This window comes from Arctopsyche grandis, chromosome 8 (assembly GCF_051622035.1).
Source record: "Arctopsyche grandis isolate Sample6627 chromosome 8, ASM5162203v2, whole genome shotgun sequence".
Classification (NCBI taxonomy): Eukaryota; Metazoa; Arthropoda; class Insecta; order Trichoptera; family Hydropsychidae; genus Arctopsyche; species Arctopsyche grandis.
Genome location: NC_135362.1, coordinates 17451940 through 17478188, shown reverse-complemented (window position 1 = coordinate 17478188; position 26249 = coordinate 17451940). Strand labels below are relative to the sequence as shown.

The 26249-nt window shown below is 34.0% G+C and overlaps 1 protein-coding gene across 1 annotated transcript in view; it reads right to left on the bottom strand.

The window, feature by feature from the left end:
• Cph (BCL11 transcription factor chronophage) overlaps positions 1–23952 on the bottom strand; it is a 48363-nt gene extending 24411 nt beyond the window's left edge. Inside the window, exon 1 of the mRNA XM_077437031.1 lies at positions 23518–23952. Within this exon, the coding sequence (XP_077293157.1) occupies positions 23518–23554 (37 nt within the window). The 5' untranslated portion in view covers positions 23555–23952. The remainder of the gene's footprint in view (positions 1–23517) is intronic.
• Positions 23953–26249: the final 2297 nt, after the last annotated feature.

Here is a 26249-nt window from a genome sequence, read left to right as displayed (position 1 = left end):
GTCTATACATGTTCACGCGCGCACGCGTGTGTGTGTGTGGGAAGTGAAAAACTGATGCGCCTATTCGGGAATTATTATTGAAAATAATTTTACTTGATATATGTAGACTTTGGTATTAGTCTACTGTTCATGATAAGTATTTTTTTATCGTGTAGGGTTAAAAACTTATTCTGATTGTTAATATATATATACATATATAAAATAAGCAAAAATATTACTTAAGAAAAGTTTCAATCAAATTTTTCACTAGCCGAGTATGAATGAGTCATTTCTAAAGTACATATGTATATTGTATGGATTTTCTTTCTAATATTTGATATCAATATTCACAATTACTTAATATGTATTCAATTTCACGACTAATATTTTGCAATATAAAAAATATTAAAATTTAACAAAAAACCAAACATGTAAAATTTTATTATAATGAAAACAATTTCAAAAGACAGACCTTTCCTCTTCATAGATATGCCGGAATCGTGAAGCATTTTCTCCATTAACTTTTTCTCTTCCGAATTACCATTGCTGTGCAACAAATTGCACAACAGCTGCACAGTCAAAATTTTCAAATAGTCGTTCATTTATATGAACTAAAGTCACTCAGAGTTTTTTAAAACTATCACCGGACATGCACAACTTTATCACCCCAGTGGTCGACGTTAACCATTTCGATGCACGAGGGCGACTGAGGACTTGAATTCGGAATTCGCGAGACCGACACCGAAAAAAAATACCGGGGCCTCAGGTATCAAATCCGCGACCCCCCAAAGGCCCGAATCACCCCGGCCAGGGGTGATTTTGGAACGGTCGTCCTTCACAGAAAGCACACAACCCTAAAGTCCCATATAAAGGACGCTTTTTTAAGTTACTTTTTTTGTCTCCGGGAACTAAGGGCTATTTTGTGCGGCGATATTTAATTCAATAAAATGCTCTTGTCGAGTGTTGGCTTATATATACATACATATACATAGACATAATAAAAAAGCGTGTATATTATCTATCATGTGTGAAAAAAAATATCTAGATTTTTTATGTGTAGAATCGTCCAGACGCCCTTTAAAATTTTATGATAAAGAAAACAATCCAATCAATTTTTTATGGCAATATTCATGGATCAGTCAAATGTATTGTAATGTCGTATGGAGTTATTTGAATAGAATGTTCAATAATTACGAAAATAAATGGACGTTATTATACAAGTTTTGTGATGAAATCAATATGTTCACAACTTTATAGTTACTATGCAATATTCTCGTTATAATTTACATAGTAGATGTTGATAAGTCTAAAGATTTTTCTTAGCTAACCAAAACACAATAGTATTATTGTAACTAATTAGTAAAAATAGCGAAGTTAAATATAGAAGAGGCTTGTAAAAACTAATATCCAAATAAAACCTGAAATCACTTTCCATATAAAGTTAAATAAAACTTTACTCAAAAGAACATAGCCACAAAGGTTAATCATTTATAGTATGATAACTGTCAAGTTATGAGGAAAATGTAGTATTGCAAAATCGGTTTGGTTTTGGCAAACGATGTGAAATATATTTGATATAAAATTATGTTTGTAACAATGATGAATTTCTACTTACAATCTTAGAGTGAAATTTTCGTATAGCTGAATAAAATGATGCATACCTGAAATTAAAACAAACATTCATATTAATAATTTATTATTACAAAAGTTTTGAATGAAATATTACAGTCGCTTTGAAAATGTTATTTTGATTTATTTAATGTTTTTTTCATCAGACAAAAATAAATATGTAAGTACATTTTATTTTGTACGATACATACATAGCATTTAATAAAATTGATTCAGTCAAAAAAAAAATTTTACGTAACGAAGTTCTCAAGTCTCTCGAAATGCGATAAAATTATATCACGACAATAGATATTTTAATTAAAATAATTTATATTTAGAATTGTGACAGTGGACAAATTACGTATGTAGGTTAATTATGAACGTTCTAAAGGTACATATGTACATACAGATACGTATTTCAAATGCAGCTCGTGTAATATATGAATAAAATAATGTGTTAGTAGCTAAACATGGCATTTTTATTATTCAGTACCATCATTATTACCGGTCATACGGAATCGAACCGGGGGCGATAGTCCAACAATAGCTCAAATCATATTTGTGCAAGTTAAATTATGGATACGTAAATGAATGCAATTTCCGTTATATTTGCCGTAGAAAAAAATTGACATCTGTACGGGCGAATAAAGCATTGCGGAAGTGCAGGAGAGGAAAAAATGGGGTGCAGGTCGCTCGGATCTCTCGTATGCAAGGGATGAAAAAGTGCAGCGGCCAAAAATGTACATTAAATGCAGTAATTTATGCAGCCGATATTTATTTATTATTATACGCACGCATATTTATGCGGTGGTACAATGCGATATGTGAAAAGATGACCAGATGTCCTTTCAATGGGACGCTTCTTATTTTTTTCCCTGAGAGGATACCGAGGTCCGAATTTTTATTGTTCGATATGAATTTTTTTACAATTATTGAAATAGGACTATAGTGTGGACTCCGTTTTTTTTCTTGTTAGATTCTTTTGTCACCATTATCCACATTTTACCGATTTTTCTCAACCATTATTCATATTCAAATTTAGTTTAATTTGAAAAAAATATACAAGTAATACAATATAACATACTAATACTGTAACACTATCTATGACTAGGAACTATTTTTTTTAAATAAAAAGCTTTTAATGATAAATGTGTCAGTTACAAAAAAATGCACACACGCATTCTTATTTACTAGTTTGTAAATAATGTAGACCACAATTCGATTTATATTACAGCTTCAAGAAGCCAACGATATAAAATTAATATCAGAAAAACAGTTAGATAAAAAAAATGTCAGTTTCAAAACGATCGGAAGAATGTTGGATATCAAATCCATATGTTGCCAGACGAACGAGCGAGGGCAAGCTTAGAAGAGACTTGTAAAAACATAATACATGTACATTTGCAGCTTATTGACAATTATTGGGGGTAGGTACATTTTAATGATGTACCAGAAGATGGGATGATTAAATTAGCATGCATATTATAGTGGTTAATTATACACTTTCTCGAATTGCTGGCATTCTTTTCATCGGGGCAATTAAGATGCGAGCGGCCTTGCTCGTTTTATAGGCGTGCGTTAGTTAGGTTTGTTAACCTTTTGCCTTCCGTTAATGCATCATCGGGCCAGATTTATACACGCGTCAAAGAAGAAAATAAAAATAAAAAATTAATAAAAATGTAAAAGAACCCGATACACACACACACTGGTAGAAAATAGCAAAGAAAATATGAGCCGGTAGACAATTACGAGCGCTACCCATTATTGTATCCATGGGAATGCTCCCATGGCACCTTCCGTTAGCGTGTCGGCTGCCGCAACAGAGAACCGGCTACCCATTAACCGCCGTGGCCCGGTCGACTTTTAATTGTTAAAGTTCAGCAAAAACCGGACGACTAACTTTTTAACGATGGACGAGTATGAAGGAACGGGGATGCTGCGAAGAGTTTGATGTGCGTGCTCTGTGTTCCGGCCTCGTCAACTTCCGCCGATGCAATTGCACGAGTGCGCTTGCGATGCATCGTTACAAATTTTCTTCTCATGAGTGTTAACGAGAAAGTACCACTAAATTTGTATGAAAGTTTCAGGTAATACACCTACCAAAGATCAAAACAATCAGTCTTCAATTAGAAAAATACAATACCGACCTTAAAACATTAAAATTTAAAATTTGTTTTTCGATGATTAATTTTATTGAAAATTTACGATTGTGATTATGAATTTTTATTTTGATGTATTTATTTTGTCTTTTTGTTTTTTGTTATATATTATATTATTTTTATTATTTCATAATTTTTATCATATTATTCTTATTATTTTGATATTTTTATTATACTGTTATTTCTATTTTTTTTCTTTTTGTTTTCTCTAACTATCTTACTCTATTATCATTTTTGTTTCTTATTTTAAATGTTTGAGCTTTTCTTTTTTTACCTATATGTGAAAATTATTAATGGTTTACTGAACATAATTATGTTTTTTTTACTATCAATCTATGTAACTTAATAAACTGTAAATTTTCCAAATAAATAAATAAATAAATAAATAAATTAACGAACAGAATACAACTATGGTAATCATATTATGTAAACGCAAAGTAGTGACAATGGTTAAATATAATACGTCATGAAGACAACAGCGTAGATAAGCTATTTTCTATAAATACCTATTGTATGTAATAACAAATATAGTGATAAATTTATTGCAACGTAGTAAACTAGTAGAGAGAGAGTGAAGAGATTGAAGTGACAATTGATGGAACATGCAGCTACATACATAGAACACTAAAGATATCCAACTTAAGTGGAATCTAATTAAGACAATTTAGAGGGAAAGAGACAGGCCATAAGTCCGTTGAGTTGTCGGAAGTATGTACATACATATGTAGGTAAGAATGTAAGCGAGAGGTCTTCATTCAACAGTGGTTGTTGATGAATAATGAATAATGATGATGGGAATGACTAATTTTATAGGATATGTATATTAATTTTATGAACGTATTGCACTAGGATCAATAATAAAATAAATTAAATAATATCTATTGATAACTTAGATACAAATAATAAAGATCGTTCAAAATGAACCATTTTATTATTTTCAATTATTTTTTAAATCATACGGTTTATTTACATATACTGCACGTAAACAACAGTACGAAAAATATTCAATATGGACACATTTACATGTTTCGTAATATGTACGTGTTGTATTCTTAACAGCAGTAACCAACGCGATCTATTCACATCATACAGCAGTAGGTACATGTCACCGAAACATGACGTCATAGTGGCGAGTGCACCCGTAATAAAAAAGTGCTATCATGCGCTTATGGATATTTTCAGAAACGTCATATTGTGACAATATTCACTCGACGTACGAGGTAAGCAATATTGCACCATGTCGTATGAATAGAAGCTGTGTTTTCCGTGCAGTGTTGTGCCGAGATGTTGACGTACAGTTTTGGATAATATAAACGGACTTTGATGAGTTTTTATATTATATTTAATTCAATTTTACTAACTTTTTACATAATTATGTATATGCCGCATTTAATTTTTTTTTGTCACAATCGATTTTTAAATCAGCATTTGAGTTGACAATAACTTTGATTTGCCTATTCATTTATATGTACTACAAAAAGTACATATTATATACATATGTACTACCTATATTGTATATACATATATATATGTAGATAAATTTCGAATTCAGGCAACATACTGTGTGTCGTTTTTACTTCCACTTTTATTAAAATGAGATAATGATAACATTAATTTGGGTTGCCCTTGTGAGGCATACAACCAACGCTTCATAATAACACCTCTAATGAAAAGCTTTTTCCGTAGACAATCGTAGTTTCTTTTAATGGGCGCCTCACATATCGGCACGCTACTGCATTCCCATCTAAACGAGCGTATTGTTTGCGACTTTGTGATATAATTTTTGACCTCGATCACTCGCAGACCTTTACGTATGAATTTCCACGCCCTTTCTTAGCCTTTATTACCCCCGCGTATATTATACATAAATCTAAATACACAAGGAGAATCTTACGTATCACACAAAAACGTGAATTTTTATATTCATGTGTATATTTATACGTGTATTGCCTTACGTAAGCCGGATCGTCTCCCGCTTTCTTTGCCGCTGTGAAAAGATGACCTCTCGACGCGCAAAGGGTCACCAGTGCAGGAAGTGGGGTCAATCTGACCCCGTAAATACAAACACACATAATATAATATTACACATAGCGATCGTGAGAGCTTCGTAGTAATTAACGGCTCGACGCTCGTGCGATTTAATTCAATTATCAACTGTCAAAAATCGTGCGGTTAATTTGAGCCGAGGTCGTCTAATGAGTTTCGAGCGTAAATTACACGCGTTTAGTTAAAAGTTAATTCATCACTAAACATTAGGCGGACCGTTGAGACGCTAAATATAAAGGCGGTCGGGGATTTCTGCGAGACGAGAGAGTTAAGATGTCAATTTTTTTCGGTCGTTTGAAAACGGCCTTATTTATATTGTATGAATGAATAACGTTCACGTGTACAGGTGTATCAATCACCGGTCCAGACGAGCACCTGTGACTTTTTCTCACGCTCTAGAAAACCGTACCGATGTGCACGGACGGACAGACGGACAGATGGATGAACTTAGGCGATGTCATAGACTGCAGTTGAAAAACACCCACACGGTCAACTGCAGAGTTATCGTACAGCGTGCCATATTATCTTATAACACTATCGCTAAACTTAGGTGTGCGATAGTGTTATAAGATAATATGGCGAGTGATTCATCTATCGGGCGAGTGATTCATGGTTCCAGGTACGCATTGTTGAGGTCATTGGAAAAATAAACAGTCGTACTTATATTATATGAATTCCGCAGCTAAAATTCAATTTTGAATTGTATGATGATGAACGATTGTGCAACATAAACTATCTTCATAATAATTTAAATCAAACAAATCATAGTGATATTGTTATGAATGGCGATCGAAGAAAGTGATATTTGTCATTTATAATTTAAATATGTATGCCCAGGAAATCGTAGGTGCGTTACAGTTTTGTCGAATACAATGTGAAAATATGTGCACCTGAATCGTGCAACTTTCTCATGGTGCGCCCACAACAAAAATGCATTGTGCATAGCGAGATCGTCGTCAAAGGGATGAAGCGAAGGTATGATAAACACCTTTCGTGTCCAGTCCTTTGTGAATGGTTCCTTTTGTGGTTTTTACGGTGCAAGGATAATGATCAGCCTCTTTCACGACCCAATAATTTGGACTTTTGCTTTTGTCGCCCCTTTTGTGACTTGACCGCCGGTCCAGGACACTTTTTCAATAGCGTGGGATCATACTTTTTTTTCCACGTCGTTCACTCTCCTTTCAAACCTTTGAATGACACTCACCCTTTGTGGTGTAAAAGATCGTTTGTTTCGGAAAACAACTTTTTTCCACGACCAAAACAAAGATATCAAACTCAAAGGTGAACGCGAAAAATGTCCCGACGGATCGAATTTGAAATTAGAAACGTCAATTAATAAACATCAAAAAACAGCAATGACTGAGTCGGTAGGCATTCTCTATATAATTGCGGCTTAAAAATAAATCTTTCCTATATACTCCCAAGATTTATCCGTAGATATCACTCAATGGAAAAATCGCACAGAAAAATAATATTATATCAATAAGGGTAAGCAAAAATAAGGCATTGCAAATTATCTTGAGGGTTGGAATTGTGTTTCAGGCGTTGAAATCGTTGCACAATAATACAGTGCGATCTTATGACGCCTCTTTTTCGTCGACTCCTACGCGTCCCGTGGTGAAAAGAGCGTGACGAACTGTCGTCTCGAGATTTTCGTACCGTTAAAAAAATTCAAAAAAATCTGAAGATACAAACACACGCACGTAGGTGTCACAATGTGTGCCGCGTTGTCATTAATGCGGGGCCGCAATAAACATGTAAAACGGAACGAGTGCACGCTTGTGCCGTTCGCGATGATGTCTCGTCATGATAGTTTCCCCTTTTGTTCCATTCAAATCGACCGATGCGTTCGACCCGACAAAAGACCGGCCAGCGTCTCTCAAAGTGTGCAATCGTTCAGTCAACATCATCAGAAAATACATATCACGTGAAGTGAAAACTGTATTTTACTGTACACGAACGACATACTACTACATAACAGTGACTGACAGTGTTTCATGTTTAGTATTATAAGCATAATTATTAAAAATTAATTTTTTAAAGATTTTATTACACTGTCAATACATCCTTCTATACTAAACAAACATCGTATAAATTACTATATGTATATTTAAAAATGACAGTAACCTTCGAAATGAACGTTGTAAGTTAACATTTTTATACAAATTATATGTATATGTATGCAATTTGTTTAATATCAATAATTATATTTAAAACAGCGTGACAATGAGAAATTATGATAGTCTATTTATGTAACCACCAAATTTGTAGGTATATTAAGTAAATTATATATTTTGTTTTTTTTTTGGAAATAGGTTTTTAAGCTCTTTTTTCTATTATTTTAACATTAGAAAAGTACAATACTAAATAAAACGAAATTGTAAAACAGAAAATGACCAGTAGCTTTGAAAATAGATATAAGATGCATTGTGAACATAATTTAGTAATAATAAAAAGCATTTAAAAATCAAAATCAAAATATTATTTTTTACTATTTTCAATAATCTCAAAAACTATCGAAAACAATTATGTAATAAAATGAAAATAAAAAGCGAACTCGATTATTTGATTTTATTATCGAATTTCGCGGTAGTTATCGATTGGATGTGAACACTTTAATGACGTGTAGGTACATATATATTTATTCAAACATATTTAGAATCGCTGCGTACGACACGGTATAGACGTTTATCAAATGTTTGCATATTTGCTTTAACATTCGGCTAATTGAAAATTCGTCAAATTGCACAGACATATTTCCTATGTCCCCTATCTATGTACATATGTACAATATAAACGCACGCACATCTGATGCCTACATATCACTATGGTGTGTTTTTTTATAACAAAACTTTAGCTTTGTTGTGACGTTTTCTATTGAAAGTTGAGGATTTAAATCGTCCGAACGGTACAATTCTCACATATATTTATCATAAACATCGATATTTGCAAGGATAACGCGCGAGATAACATCGTGCTTGCTGCCGTGGTTTTCCTTATCGTTGTTGCTGATCGTTTCTCATCTTAAAGATGCATAAAACATAAGGGAAGATGTCTCGAATGCATTGTCCAGTCTCGGGGATAGGATTGGTCTTGGAGAGAAAAAAAAGAGCACAGACGGACCATGAATGAGACTTATGCTAATACCGACGTTTGTACAGACGAAGATAGTTATCAAGGATCAATCCAATTGTTCGAACGATTCCCGTGTACATTTTATACATATTATGCACACATATCTACAAGTAGATATGTATAATATACAGCTTGGCGAAAGTATTTAGAATATATTCAAATCGAATTTTAAAAGATTTACTAACGGTTTTCAATTTATTACGCTAAAATATTATTAAAGAACTTTTTCAAAAAAATAATTTGTATTTAGTTATAAAAAATATGATATTTATTTTTAAATACATTAATGGGTTAGCTTCTACATATATGAGCTCAATTTTTTCAATCAGTCAATCAAAATTAATGGACTTATGTACTTCTATATGTATACTCGTGGAAAAAAATCATGCATCAAAATGAGCATAGATTTAATTTGAGATTAAGGAAATTTGGGTTCTATTCTGAGATGTTTCAGGGAAGGAATATAATCAGCACGAGTATGGAAAAATTTAAAAAATCGAATTAAAAATGTTTTAAATGAACTTATCACATTTCAGAATACATACATATTTGTATATAATAATTGATTTTGAATTTAACTGGTTTATTATTTACAAAATTGTAATTATTTAAGAAAATTGTCGGAAATGACATAATAATTACAACGAAGAAAGAGATTATGATTATTTTTAAGAACAATGAATATCAATATTGAAAATATCGTTATAAAATTGTTGCTCTATATTTTGTTTAATTTTCAGAAAGCTATAGATATTTATTTTTGTTTAAACTTTTAAGCGATGGAAGAAAAACCAAATGAGGGTCTCATAATCTCATAAGATCAAATCCAACACAAATTTGCACACGCGTGCTCTGTACAAGTATGTGCGTACGTTGAATATGTTTATTGTTTTATCGGAACTGTGGGCGGTCGCCGTCAGGATGCGACAACGATACATCGTCCTGATGACCCTTTGCGTCCCGTCTAATTGCGATCCCACGAGAATTGAACCGGCCGGTACACCAAGGGGCACACTTTATACGGTGACCATTAGTGACGGAAGCCGGTGGCCGGATATCGCTTAAATCGGACGCGTCCTTTCGCGCGCGATAACCCCGTTCGCGGACGCTAAAGGGTTAACAAACAACAACAGCGACAAAAAAATGTCGAAACGGCGCATCGATCAATTCAGAATTGAAACGTCGACGTTTCAGGCCCCCGCTCTACCGGTTAATTGCTACTCGAGGGACAAACACAATAATGCGGTCCTAATGATATGGTGATTCGACCACACGCGAAACCCTTTCGGTCCGGTGCTTCGGAAACCCGGCGAACGTCTCAATTTGAATACAAACGTTTAACAAGTGTGTTTAACCCGAGACCAGGCCGAAGACCCGCGAGATGTTCGACCGTTTTATTAACGGGACGCAGTGCGATTTTAACCTTTAGCACGCGCGGCAAAAACTGCATGTACGGACGGATGAGTAAACATACGATAATGCACTGAAAAAACGTCAGTGCAAAGGTTATCTGTAACTGACTATCGCGACATTTCACATGTATTCTATCGATTGAATACGCGTTACATAGTATTTCTTGGAATCCAAGTATAGACATGCCTTGGATTAGTTGATATTTCAAAAGTCACGAGTTTGACTTAACATGATAATACATGGACTTAAAATAAACATTAATACATAATAGATAAATATATATGTACAATAGCCGTACAAATATGCTGCCAATTTGTAAATGCTTTTTTAAAGCAATTTTGGCCTCCTTGTATTTCATAAAATGCGTAAATTTGTTGTGTTCAAATTAAATGCATAACCCAAGAAAGCTCTCAAATGATTTTTATTTTCAAAATGACGTGTTAAAAATGATAAAAATGACGATTTTCTGAAAATAACGCTGAAAATAACTCCTATACAAACAGACACTTTGTATGGGGACTTTCGAGCGAAACGGCGACTTTGAATTCTTTTTAATCAATCAAAACTTCTCATAATCGACCCAAATAAACTGCAATAGGTGAATATTGAGCATTTATTTTTTTAATAATAGTAAAAAATCGATTGGTTGGAGGTCCAGGACATTGTCTTAAAATCAGTGAAATTTTTTATTTGACATTTCCTTGATACAATGAAAGTTTCCCACTAGGTCTATCGATGAAAATCCAAAATTCACGTTTTTCGTTCCGGCCTAATATTTACATATGCTTTAATATGAAAAAAAAGATTGCATAAAGTGATTAGCATACATACATACATATCTATAGGTATATTCTGTTTAAATACACAATGCTGTTTACAAGAAATTCATTTCATGTGAATGGATCTCATTGAAAATTATGAAGTGGAATTATTTTTATGATTATTATTATACATAGGTATGTACAATCAATTTATCATATTAACCAGCGTGAAATAAAAACTTATTATTAAAATGTCTTATTATGTAGGTACATACATATGAAGCTTTTTGCGTATTCAAATTTTTGGCATTGAACATTTGAAGCTAAAAGGATTAATCCTATTATATTTAATTCAGCCCAGTTAAATCCTGTTTAAGTCAAAGTTCGAAGGCCAAAAATGACTAATTGAATAATTGACCTGCTTGGTCAGCTCTACAACGGGAAAAATTCTATATATAAACGGTCAATTGAACAGGTTTCTTTTTAGGTAACTAAACATAAAAGCATGCGGCAGACAATAGACGAGAGGTCGGGTATTGAATATAAATAAAAATACGCAGTGGTCAGAGACAAGAAGCTCGTACCTATTTGCTGAATGATGTATGTAAATTGAGACGAGAAGGCCACCGGCCCTCGATTGTGGCCCTTTTAAGACAACAACAGCAACAACCAAAAAATAAATAAAAATGAAAGCATGCCAAGAAGACGAGAAAGAAAGAGAGAGAGAGCCCTTTGAATGATTTATGCCGACTCGGTAGACCTTAACATGCAAAGCGAGCGGCGAGCTTTTGGCCGCATCAATGGGACGGTCGCGTCGTGGGAATTCGGCCAATTTTTGCATTAGATATGCTTAAAAAAATCGCCTAAATACAATTTTCGCACAAGGACCGGACCGTGGCGAGCTTTTGGGCACCAGAAAAGCTCTGAATAAATAATTCGAGGTCGGAAAAAGGGGAAGTTTCCTCCGAAGGGCACCGAAAACCACTACTTTTACTGAGGGGGGTTACTATCGGCGAATACACGTGTTGGGGAAACTTTTAAATTAGGAGTGAAATTTCGCACAGGGTCGAAAAACCGCAAAAAGGTAGCCGACTAACGAAACCTCGAACCTTTTGCACGCAGTATCCCTCTTTTAAATATGCATCGTCGGCCAAAACTTTCGCCGTCCGCTTTCCAAGAAAATCTACGCTTTTATACGCTCGAGAATAATCTGAAAGATATTTCGCATTACGAGCATACCTTCGCGAACGAAAGATACTGCACATTCGCGCATTGAATTTTAATTTCGACAAATCAAAAATCAGAGTAAGATCACCCCTGCTATCAAACCCTCGTTACAAACTTTACGTTTTTGTCTGGCAATACTGTGTACACGTGCAGTGTACACTTTTAACAATTAAAAGTTTCCGTGTCCAATTAGCACTTGGACGCTGCACGATGGATCCATGCAATTTATATGTGCATATTAAATCGCTTATGATTCTAAATTGTTTGACGATATCTATGTTTTAAAGGTAATAAAGCCACATGTACGTTGATGTCAGTAATGTTTCAATGTTTTCCAAGGGGCTTGGCGTCATTTGAAATATGCGGTAGTAACGCATTAACATAAAAAAGTAGCGTAACAATCCCACACCTTTTCAAACTGTTCATGATTATTATACCATAAGAAAGTTTACTAGCAAGTACAAAATAGCAGTTAGATATTTTTATAAATACAACTATAACAAAATATAAATACACAAAAATTGAATTAATATTTTATCGTGGAAGAAAAATATATAAAATACCTAATACTTTTAACACTTCTCAAAATTCTCAAGCGTACGCATTCTATGTAATTATAATAAACAAACCAAATTTCTCCCCAAATAATATATTTCTATGTATGTAAGTACAGTGAAACCTCAAATTACGAGTAACTCGATCACCAGTGATAAACGAGCAGCACGCATTAATAGTATAATAAGAAGGAGACGACCACGATATAAGTTAATAAGGAAAGCATAGAAAAACACCAACAAGATATGTGAATGGTCGAAATTTCAAGATTTTATAAGAAATAATGTCGACAATTTGCACAATTTGAAATACGAATGTTTTGGACTACGAACACGTTTCTGGAACGACTTATACTCGTAAATCGAGGTTCTACTGCACATATTGTCTGAACCGAAATAAACAAAATTTAAGTGTTTTAGTATTTCAACCCGTCAACAATATAATCACATGAATGCGATTATCCCATATGAAATATTCATATTTTGTATAAAATATTTGAAGATCTCAAACAAAAAATTGTTGAAGTATAATGTAATGCTAAAACGGCTCATTTGTAACTCGCTCGTTAGCAAATGTACTCAGTTTGACCATAGGATTAAGAATATACACTTGCGAACATCTTACAAATCTCAATTTATGATCATAGACTGTCGTTCGTGTCGAACACCAACATTGCACAACTCATTTAATAGATATAAACCTCAGTGGTAAGATCAGGAATACTATATCTTAACATGTAGTATCTATATATTTTCAAACGTGTCTATTAAGATTATTTTTCACCATGGTAATGGCGGACGTCATTTCCACTTTCATTGATGACCAAACCGAGCAAAATAGAAAAGTTTGAAAACGATCGGATAAGAACCCAAACTTCGTCAGACGACAAAATTGATTCTGAACTAAGAAGAGGTTAGTAATAATAAAAATGAGGTAAAAGTCGGAATTCTCGACAGGGCGGACGCTCTAGGCTCGGAAGCAAGGCTTTGTCCTTCATGTCATTGGTTGCTCTTTGCGACTACACTAGCATTGCCGTGCCCTGAATTAACTCGAAAAGAAAGATGGGGCGTTAATTTGGCACAACGCGTGCCCGTTTTGATTCATATTTAGATGAATTTGTATTGAACTACAAACGAATGCGTGTATATTCAATTCGTGTACGCTGCCCAACCGTCCGAAATTATATGCGAACCAGGCAATATATGTCGGAGTATTTCATCAGGTAAAAGTCGAGCTAATTCAGGGCACGGCAATACTAAAGTACTCGCAAAGAGTAACCAATGAGAGGAAGGAACCCAGAGCCTAGAGGGTCTGCCCTGTCGAGAATTCCGACTTTTACCAAATATGATATATTTTTACCAATTAGGGCTAAATCAAACGTGCTCATGAACTCCCCCCTCTCGAGAGCTGTTCGACTCCTTAACTTACTGGCACAATACTTGGACCTATTCGATGCCAGTTATGTTGAGTTGGTGGAACACATCCTAAATAGCACGATATAAATTTTTCAATCTTATTTCTTTGTTTTTATTTTGTGTACATATTTTTTACTTGATTTTTATTATTTTTTTATGATGTTTTTGTTTATTTATGATTTTTATTATTTTCTTATGTTTTTTTTTTTTTTATTTATGATTTTTATTATTTTTTTTTATGATGTTTTTTTTGTAATTTTTATGATTTTTATTATTTGTATTAAAATCACATTGACGCTTTGGGGCAACCTGTCAAGTCTCTGTGGTATTGATTTTTTAAAATAAAATAAAATAAAATAAAATAAAATAACAGTTCGCTTCAGTCATTGAGCATCGATCGACATGTCAGTGGACAAATCATCGACGGCGCATTCTGCAAGGGGGTTCCCCGCTTCGCCAGCGTCCCACAGTTTGGTATGCGGTGGAGGCCACCGCGTCCGCTATTGGTAAACAAAAGCCGGGCCAACAATAATGAGTGGTCCTCACAATGGCGAAGTTTGCATACGGGCGACCAATAATGGCCGGCCACCGCGCTTTCTGGACCAATGGCGGCTCGTCTCAACTCAACACGCACACACTCGCGCGACTTGACCCAAATAATTACTATGGCACACGTCACACGATCAGCGAATGTGTCACGTTTTGAGGTCCAAAGGCGAACGCGAGACTTTTTCATTGGACGCCACCACGACCGCCCATCGGACGCCTCGTCTTTTCAACAAACCGTTTTCGAGTTTTTTCAGTGCCATTTGCAATCGCCCGCCGCGTTGCGTCGTCTTCGAGAGACGTGTTGCACTTCTAAACACTCTTTATTGGTTGTAAAGTTGAATCGGTAAATGCCAATGGACTCTGAAGCGAACTTCTCTCGTCGATGAGTTAATTTAGTTCTAGCTTGCGATTCAATGTTTTATTACAAATTGATATGGATTGCAGCAAGTATGTATACAGCATAAAAGTCAAATTGAAAGATAAAAACACTAAGATTTAAATTATAAAATCACAAAATTCCGCCTCGTTTAATGTTATAAAATAAATAAAAATAAATAAATGCTGCCATTCAACAGTTTATTTTCAATTCATGGGTAATTCTTTTGAAATAAATATTTTCCTAAAAAATCCGATGTTTTTCAGTTGAAAGTGCAATACTGAAGTCGAATACAAAATACCATTTGAATACCGTTTAATAACCAAATACGGTTTAATATTAAAACTATGACTACGGACGACATTAAATCAGCGTCTAATATACATACTACATATAATTGATTTTATTTTAATTCTGAGATAAATTTCGCCGTTGACGATTTTCTTTAGCTCGTAAGTGAACAAGTATTATACTATATTTAAACAGGATACATTTTGTTTAAAAGTATTATCTTTTTTCTATATAAATATATTCTGTAGATACATATGTAGCATAGTCAGCATAGGATATACTATGAAAAATTCTAATAATCGATTACTTGATTTTGCGAATTTGGTGGAAAACATCGTTTTTCTTTTGTTCAAAGTAGTGTAATACATATAATACTACATATATTACATATAATAGACATAAATATAATATATAAATAGTGTATTACATATAATAGACATTATTCATAAAAAAATATTTATGATGCAACAATATAAAGAAAAATTTTAATTTAAAAAATGTACATTACATATAATACATATGTATGTAGGTTAGTACAAGAATACAATTATTGTTTTTTGGAATTATGTATGTACATATGTACATACATTAGCTGTTATATTTGAAAATTAAAAAATCCAATTTTCAGTTACAAAAACACTGTTTCTGTTTGAATTCACAAATTGTTATCACTTCTTTTGATTCGATATGTATCTCGGAAAAATATAATAAACGTATTACAGGTCACCAGTATTTTTTCAATACATATTGTTAATCTCAAAACATTTTATTTGATGTTTTGCGAAATATTTCTCGAAATGAAGAAAAGTGGACTTACTATGCCATTTTCAAATATAACGGCTTGTATAAATACGAATCGAAAGACATATTTAATTCAACAGAAACCCCAAATATAATATATGTCAAATTTCCATTGAATAAATGCTCATTATTCGATTTGAATACGTAGATATGTACGTATGTATATTCTTAGTAAATAAGTAAGTATATATGCACATACATACATACATATATGTATATGTATGTATGTATATGTAGTTGAAATACGTCTTATATAAATCCTTGGAAGCGAAAACGTATGTTGCGAATATGGAGTTTATTAGTAATGTATTTTTTAATTTATTATATAATAGTAATTTGCATAAATTACGTATAAATAAGCAATATTTTATATTTGTAAGAAAATACATTATGCCGATTAATTAGATAATTTTTCTGATTGCTCAGAAATATTCATTCAATTCCATTTAAATGACAAAATTATTATAACTTTTATTTATAAAAAAAAATTAGCAAACTTTTTCAATGTATGTTAACTATGCACTCATAAATTGATAGATGCAAGTGCAATATTATATTATTAACTATGGTATGGGTACAAAAAGGTATAAGTATTTACGTACATATATTGAATATGAAAAGTTAGGCCTATGCTAATCACCTATTAACTTTCAAACATAATAATGCAATTAAAATATTGAAAAATTTGTTATGAAATAACAAAATTTACAAAATATACATAAAGTAAAATACTCATATGTAATATGTATCTGATTTTTTTGCATGATTTTTTTACAAGTACTTGTGTAGATTAGAATAAACATATTGCGTTACAAATCGTTCAAGACCAGTGGCATCCCTTCGCATAGCGTTGTATGTAATAAGACCAAACAAAACCAGTTATCCTTTAAGATCCTAGATCGTAAAAAACGAAATTAAACAGTGGCACGGGTCGATGATGGGTTAAGGCGTAAGTTAAGTGCCTTTATGTCCTTTTGTTACGGTCGAACCCTTTGAACTCATTCGTTTCCTTTTTTTATTACTCACATATATCATTCACAGCCCCATCTTATCTATATACACATACAATGTATATTCATGTTTACATTTTTATGACGATTAGTATTTTTTTACGAATTTATGCAAAATGTGCAGATGGATTTAATTGGTGACATCGATCTGCTGCGTTGCAAATATTAACATTTGTTTTGCGACCGAGTTTGTATACGAAGCAACAGATGATTGTTCGCGTTTTAATTTATGCGCATAATTAACGCGGCGAAATGCGACGATTCTCAACATTTTATATTCCGCAAAGGGAGAGAGTAAAGAGAGCGCTTAACAAAAAAAAAGTATGTTTAATTATTCATTTAAAACTTGTCCCGCGCGACGGTTAAAAATCATAATGAATAATACTTACATAGAACGATATTCGCGCATAACGAGGCCGGGTCAAAAGTCGCATTGCAACAATGCAACGCCAAAATTTTACACGTTTTTATTATTGTCCAAAAAAACAAGATTTTACCTTTGCTGACCTGTACGCAGGCATGAGAAAAATTTTAACAAGAGACAATCTAACTAACACGAATGAGACACAATTTATGAAGTTGTATTTGACTTTCCACATACATACACATAATTTAATATTATTTTGTGTACCTATGTACATATATACCTTAAATTTTTAATACCGCACAATTTTTTCACATTGGACTCCTACACAACGTTTAGCGTTAATCGTAACAAAGTCTTAAGAACAATACGCCTAGTAAACACCATGGAACGGTGTTCGATGTGTCAGCTTAGAATTTAATACTGATTGCGTGCAAAGAGATGCGTTTAGGCGATCGATCGATCAATCAAAATGACAATAGTGATATTATAAAATACTACATACAATGTACATATATACAATATAGAGGCTTATATAATATATCGGCAATACAAAATAAGAATTTGAGCTAGATAAATTCTGATAAAAGTTCATTGGTAAGCTTTATCAGTTAGTAGTGCATAAAGTGCGTTAAATACTTTTAATTTTGGTTAAATTAAAATTAGCATCACTCCAATTTACATATTCCATTATACGAATCATAACACGTGCATATCGCGGACTACAGTTTGACAACGCTTCGAGCTTGTGTATTAATGTAATTTTGAATAAGCACAAGCGTTACACACGCACGAGGAAACATAACGCGCATAATGAGCTATGAAACGAGCGATTAAATTTACTAGTACACCAATAAAACGATACCGACAAAGGAGTGAAGATAACTAAACTGGCGTAATTGCCGTGATTATCGAGACGCTTTTGCCCAGCGGTGCTCAAACTGCGAAGACGACAATTCATAATATTTACACATACACATACATATGTAAACATGAACCCACCGATAGTTGTAAATTTAACCTATGCGCGCCTATGTGAAATTTTTATTGCCGGTTCTGAATTTAAATTTTAGGCGGTTGTCGGACTATGACAGGTTTGTAAACTTGCATGTATTATAGTTACACGTGTACGATGCCACAAGCGTACATACACGACACACTGCTTTCAATGGGCTACTTAATGGGACTAGGGTAGATAATATTGACCGAGCGGTCCATTCATACCAGTCGCGTGCAGTAAAGTCCAGTGACGCGTGCAAAGGGTTAAAGCGCATCACAATTAATGCAAATACACGACCAAAAATCGACAAAAGCCCTAATTGTATAACCAACTTCTTGCACTACCCGACATCTATTAATTGAAATACTACCCCCCGACTCCTATTTTTCCCATTTTCTTATTTTTTGATGTATACATATGTACATAGTACATCAAATTTTGAACATTTCATTAGACAACGTACTTGTAGTCAATTTCGAATCCTAATAAAATTTAACGATATCATACTTAATATGTACGATTAATAAATTACATGTATTTTTTTTATTTTTCTTGGAAATTCAAAACTTTTAGGGACACCTCTGGTGTTATATTAGCGCCCTCTCAGTTGACGGAAAAAGTGGGGTGCTTCAGTTTCACCGAGACTGACCACACGGTGAAAACATAAACAAAGAAAGCGCTCGTAACAAAACGAGGTAAACAGTGTCCGAGCTTTTTGTTCCGATGCGACATAGCTTAAATTGAAAGCAGTGCATATGAAAAGCGTCACTTTTCCACGATGAGAAGCTCGAGTTGCTTCTAAAACTGTGGAATATTATCGAAATTTGCTTGATAGCGGTACATACATATATGTATGTGTGTAAGTACGCTCTGAGTATGAAATTTGCACCAGCTTAGATAAAATTGTGGGAAAATTATCAATAATCTCATCAAGCTCGTTCTGGGCGTAATCAAATTTATGTTAATAATGCTAGAACAATGAGCATAGATATGTATACGAAATTATCAATTATTATTGTCAGAAATATTAATTATAAGAAAAGCTCTAATTTGTTTGAGCTTTTTTATTATTTCACGATGTAATTAAGATTATTGATGGATAGGTAAAAATCCATTATGATTTTTGTTGAAACATTATCATCAGATATATGTACATACATAATAGGTATTGCCTCATTAAAGTATAAAATTACCTGATAATTTAGATATATTTCTAAATGAATGTTAAATACTAAATAAATGCGATATTCTTAATGCGGGTTTAGTATCAAAATTCAAGAAATCCATTAGGAAAAGACAGTAACTTAGATTCCATGGACAATTAGCAGTAGAAAAAGTTGAGTAAGCCATTGTTCTGTAAACGATTTAATTATTATTTATGTAATGTGGCTGAAAAAGCTTTGATCTTAGATGCCTCAAACATTATGTATGTATAATATAAAACATAAAATTATCGCAAAATAGTAAATAAATCATTGATAGATTGACGTATTAAATAAATTATCCAATTATTTAACCAGTAATCGTTGAATGTTCGCGACATAAATACAAAAGAAGGAAAGCAATAAAATAAAAATTTAGCGGTCGCAAATGAAAAAGATTAGATTAAGGAGTTACAGAGATTCGACTCGTCGCGTCTCCGTAGTAAAATCTGAAGAGGAAAATCTGTCGAATATCCGATTATGAAAACAAAGCGGAAACAAAAGGTGTTTGTTTTTGTTTGGCGCGAAGTTCGCGGCACGGGAATTCCCTGACCCTAAGAACGCGACGTCATCTTTGCGCGAGACGCGATAAGAATATTAATTAAAAATGAAATAAAAATTACTCCGGCGCGACTACGCCGCAGGGGGAAACGAGACGACGCTGAATCGAGGGGGTGGTCGGGCGGTTGAAAGTGGGAGAAAAGGGGGGTTGAAAAAAGGGGAATTCGCGTCGTGTCTGGACGAGGAGCCCGGCCAGACAGACTCGATTCGCATTCGAATCGTGACACACATTTACTGCCGTTTTTATCCAAATTGTATATAATTAGTACACTGAGATGCACCTTATTTACATTCTTAAAATCTTGCATTTTTTCGGTGAATATGCACTTTTTCTATGACATTTTTAAACCATTTTACAGAATTAAAATGTGAAAATTTGACAATGTAAATAAATGAGTTTGTTTTAATTTAATTTAAAGAGATACTTATGTACATACATTCAAATTTTAATTAATAATGAAAATTTATCATTAGGAAATGCGAATACATACATATTATATTATATGTACATATGTAGCTGTAATAATATTATGTTTGAGATCAAAAAATAATATTTCAGCTGTTTTTATTATTTACATATTTTAAATACCCAAATGAAAAGTAACGTGTGGATCTAACATCATTAATGATATGTTAAATTTTTAGTACAAGATAATTAGTAAAATCATACGTACGTATGCATATAAACAATAACCCTTATGATATTATTGGAAACAAAAAATATGTGTATGTAAATGAATTAATAGAATTAGTTTGACTTTAAAATATCTACTACATACTTATTCAAAATTTTATACCGAATAAGTAAATATTAGGTACAACAATTACAGATAATTTGAACAAATGTGCATATACAATAAGTTGAAATGTTTCCAAGACACTGAAGCATTGACACTTTGGAGAAATATTTAATTATTACTTCATCTATGTACATATGTATGTACATACGAAGTGTCAATAGATAAGACATTGCGTTCTTTTTGTTTGTTGATTTTATCATAATGTAAATAAAATATCAAGATTAAGAAAATACTTCAGCTGCGGCGATGATGGTTGACCGATGTGAAATTTTCGTTCAAATCTCATATAAAATCTAAGTACACGTTTATTAGATACATTTTGTACGTTTAATTGGACGCTGGCTCTTCAATAATTATCTCTAAATTTTATGGTGATTTAGAAGCGCGTGCGAAAGTTGCGTCCATTGCGCAATTTTTACATTTTAGTTGGTAAATACACACATTAGTAGGAACAAATTATCGTTTTGTCGAATATACATACATACATATATGTATACATATATCCATATACGTATACATACACTTTTGTACAACTTTATACGTATGTCCGTTCAACACGATGTCATCCGAAATCAACGTTGATATATGCTCACTCGCCAATCACTCTCAGAGGACACAAAAGGCACTCCGATCCGTGATGCGTTCAAAATCCGAGAAAAAGACAGGTTGATATTTTACTATACACTATTTCTCTTTATTTTATTTTTTGTTCGCTATCTAGTCTTAGACGTCATTAGTTTCACACTGTCAAGAAGTCAGCAACGTGAGAAACGAGGAGTGATGATCAAAATTCGGACGATTTGTTAAGTCCACCCACGCTCTACAAATGCACGATCATCGAATGATAAATATGCATATTACTTTATCCACACGTTTTTTGTACCACATACATACATTTTAAGGTGTGTATCGTACGTATACGAATTTTGTAAAATGCCCTTTGGTACGTAAGCTCAAATTTTACAGTGAAAAAATTGTACCATAATAACCCGGCTTATTTTTTAGACATTGGTCAAACTTCAATTCCGAGTTAGAAACTGTGTTTGTAATGACTTTTTTTTACATTTACACAAATAAATAGTACGCACAAAAAGAACATGAATATATAGTATTAAAAATATAAATACATAACAATGAAATATTCATAGTAAATACGTTTCACCCACTATTTAATAATAGTTTGACTTACAAACACATTGCTAATTTACGAAACGCTATGCAACAACATTAAACGTCAAAGTTTATGTAACGCGGAAAATAACATCAACACAACATCTGAAGGCAATTTCGAATTTTAAATGTTAAGATTTGACATCCCGGCTGTAGTGTTTAGACACTTTTACACTTAGATTTAAAAACAACATTCAATCAAGGAAAGTTAATATACGTAAACACACACACACTCGATACACAACACAAAGCTACGAAATTTCAAACAAATTTACTAGCCAAACACGCAAAATCACCTACAAAAAAAAAATCAATCTTTAATTTATATCATTAAACACTTGCACGGAAATTTCAACAAGAATGCGTTTAAACAATTTATAAACATCACAAAACACGCAAACAGGAATATCACTCAAAAACACTTTATATTACAAAAAAAAAAAAAATTTATACAAAAAAACATATATAAATTTTCACCTAAGATACAGACGAAAAGATCAAAAAGTATCACATTTTTAAATGATCACAAACTTCAACGAAAATTTTGTGATAACATTGTACAGAAAAAAAATCTTAAAGTCGAATTTTCCCATGATTAGAAAACTTCATTTATTGTTACTACGTGCAAACAGTCAGTAAACCGCTAATTTTTTCGAGCATTTTTCAACAAACAAAAAGAGTCAAGCAGTCAGTGACCGATAATATAACGAACTGACCAAATAAATACAAGCTATTTCCACCAACTCTCAAGACTAATTTTCCCAACTTTTTCCGTGTATTTCACCGTCGAGTTTGTATATATATACAAAAAACATAGTGAAATACAAAATGAAAAAAATACAGTCAGAATTTATGTTTTAATGATCACAAATTTCTAGTAAATATATAACATACATGTATACAAAAATATAAGGTAGATGAAAAGTTGAGAAAATGAGTGTCGCGATATTTGCGATTAAAAAACTTATACACAGAGCATACATATGTCAACTTTTGAACGGTCAACATACATACGTATGAAACTTTACCATTGGTTTATTTTGCTATTAAATGTATTACACATATATAAATTAGAGTATGTGAGTAATTAATTACCTTGCGCAATTCTGACCGCTGGCATTTTGATTCTCATCTTGTACCGGTTGTCGCAGTCCGTTGTACCGCGACGACAGAACAAACACACCCTTCAGCGGCAACAAACTACTAAATCACGAGAGTTGGAACCGAAATCGAAACCGAACGAAGCAACATGAAAATTCGCATTCACTGAACAGATTTTAAAACAACATAATGATAATCACAGTGTTTTTCAGTATTGTTTATGGTGCGTGGCGCATGTTCGGGGGTGGGAGCGCGGGCGGCCTCACATGTTGAGGTGAGGGTCGCGTCCGTCCGAGAGAGAGAGTGTGTGTACAGCGGATAGCGGATAGCGGGTAGCGGATAGTGAAGCGCGATTCGGTTGACAGTCGTGGCAATGCGTTGGATGCGGTGGCGGGCGTCCGCGCGCGTCCGCCGCCCCGGTCCGAGTGCGGCCGCTGGCCAACCGGGGGGGCGAGGCGAGGGGCGCGGGGCGAGAGGCGCTGTCCGCCTGGAGCGAGAGGGACGCACGCGCGCGCCAGACGGGGACGGCTGCTCGCCGGGCGGACCGCGCAACCGGCTACACGCGAAAATCGCAACGGGCCGGACACGCGCACGCACACTGCAATAACGACCATTTTCCTTTGAACGGGTCGAGTCGCGACGGCCGACAGGCACACTCAACATTTTCCGCGCCGTTTTCCGAGCGCGAAACCCACATATTATGTACGGGTTTGGTGCAAACGATCGAAAAGCGCCGGACAGATTGAACCACAGATTAACTGGATGGCTACTTTAAACGCAATTCTCGACTTCACGAATGAAAAATTGCACATCAGATGACGAGTAACCTTTCGATGTGCACAGATGCAATTATTAAAATTGAGTTGGATCTTTCTGGCGAGTTTTCAATAATTTAATAAGGAAAAATTCGAAACTATATCGTATCAGAAGCACAGAGTGTATACAGGGTAGGTATGACGGGACTTCGGGTAGATTTCGCTTAGTGTAAGTGCGAGCAGTGCGCACGCATAAGGTACACGTGCCATTAATCTGTGGTCCAGTCGGTCTGGCGCTTTTCGATCGTTTGCACCGCATCGATTATGTACATACACGGTGACCACCATTATTGACCTATGCTTCACCTGTATGGAATAACGCCTCGAATACTAACCTTTCCAAGCTCCAAGTAATACAAAATAAATCCCTTAAAATAATTTATAATACACCCATATATACTAACCTGAAAAAACTGCATGCTATATATATAATATTCCGTTTGTTACAGACATTACTAACAAACTAACCAGTAGATTCTATGAAAGAATCACTAATAACCATACTAACACACTTGTGAAGAGTCTCGGTGATTACAACAAAATGTCTATACCCTTCAGGTATAAACACAGATTACCTAAACACAATCTGCTTTAGGTCATCGACTTTAGATAGTCTTTAATTAATATTATGTATTAGATGTATTATGAACATTTATAAGGATTGTAAATAGGTTTTTTAGCTCTTTTTCCTATTATGCTTTAGATTAACATTAGAATAATATAATACTGTGATTACTAACCAAATTAAATTAAAATTGTAAAATAGAAAATGATCAGTAGATCAGTAGCTATTAAAATAGACATAAGATGTATTGTGAACATAATTTCGTAATAATAAAAAGCATTTAAAAATCAAATACACGGTGACCGTCACCGCATCGAAATATCGAAAATGTTCGTTTACCATGAATACATATGAAAAGCTATTAGTATATACATATATCATTGGCGTGCGGTAAAACTATATCTGCCCCCCGTCGTGCATCCTCACTTAATTTGCGCGAGCAGGATACAAGAGGAACAGGTGTTTCCTCCCGTATCCCGCCCGCGCACATTAAGCATGGGTGTACGACAAAAAGAGAGATAATTTCCCCGCATGCCACTGATATGGGTGACCGTGAAAAAGTCGAAAATATTCGTTTATCATGCATACGGGTCTACCTCACGGGCCGGAATGTGAAATTACCGAAAACGCAAATATCGGAAGGCAAAGATCGAAAATCGAAAGATCTTAAGTCGAAAGATCAAAAAAAAGGGTGCATGGTAAACGGTACATACTCACTTAATTTGCGCGAGCAGGATACAACAGGAACAAGAGGAACAGGCTTTTCCTCCCGTATCCTGCGCGTGCATATTAAACAAGGCTGTATGACAAAAAGAGAGATAATTTCACCGCATGCCACTGATATATATTATATATACATAGTACCGTTTACCATGCACCCTTTTTTTTTTGATCTTTCGACTTAAGATCTTTCGATTTTCGATCTTTGCTTTTTCGAGCTCTTTCGTTTCGGTCCCGTGAGGTAGACCCATAATTTCGAAAGAGACTTTGTATGTAAATATTGTTGGTTGGATAATGGTTGGGAGCTTCGAAAACAAGTCAAAATTCCAGAGGCGAAGGCCCGGGGGGCACCGGGGGTGAAGGGCGCCGGGGGAGCCACCGGATTCTGGTATAATATATATGTAATACATCTAATATATAATTTCGAAAGAGACTTTGTAAGTTTGTAACTATAGTTGGTTGGAAATTGAAAACAAGTCAGTTTATATGATGATTCGATACTTAATTCGAGAATATACCTAATATAAAATAGTATTAAAAGTGGGAAAAAAATCTCAAATGAAAATACGTACTTTTGACTTTTGATTTGAACTGGACTGGAGAGATTTGAAAGCAGAAAAGTACTA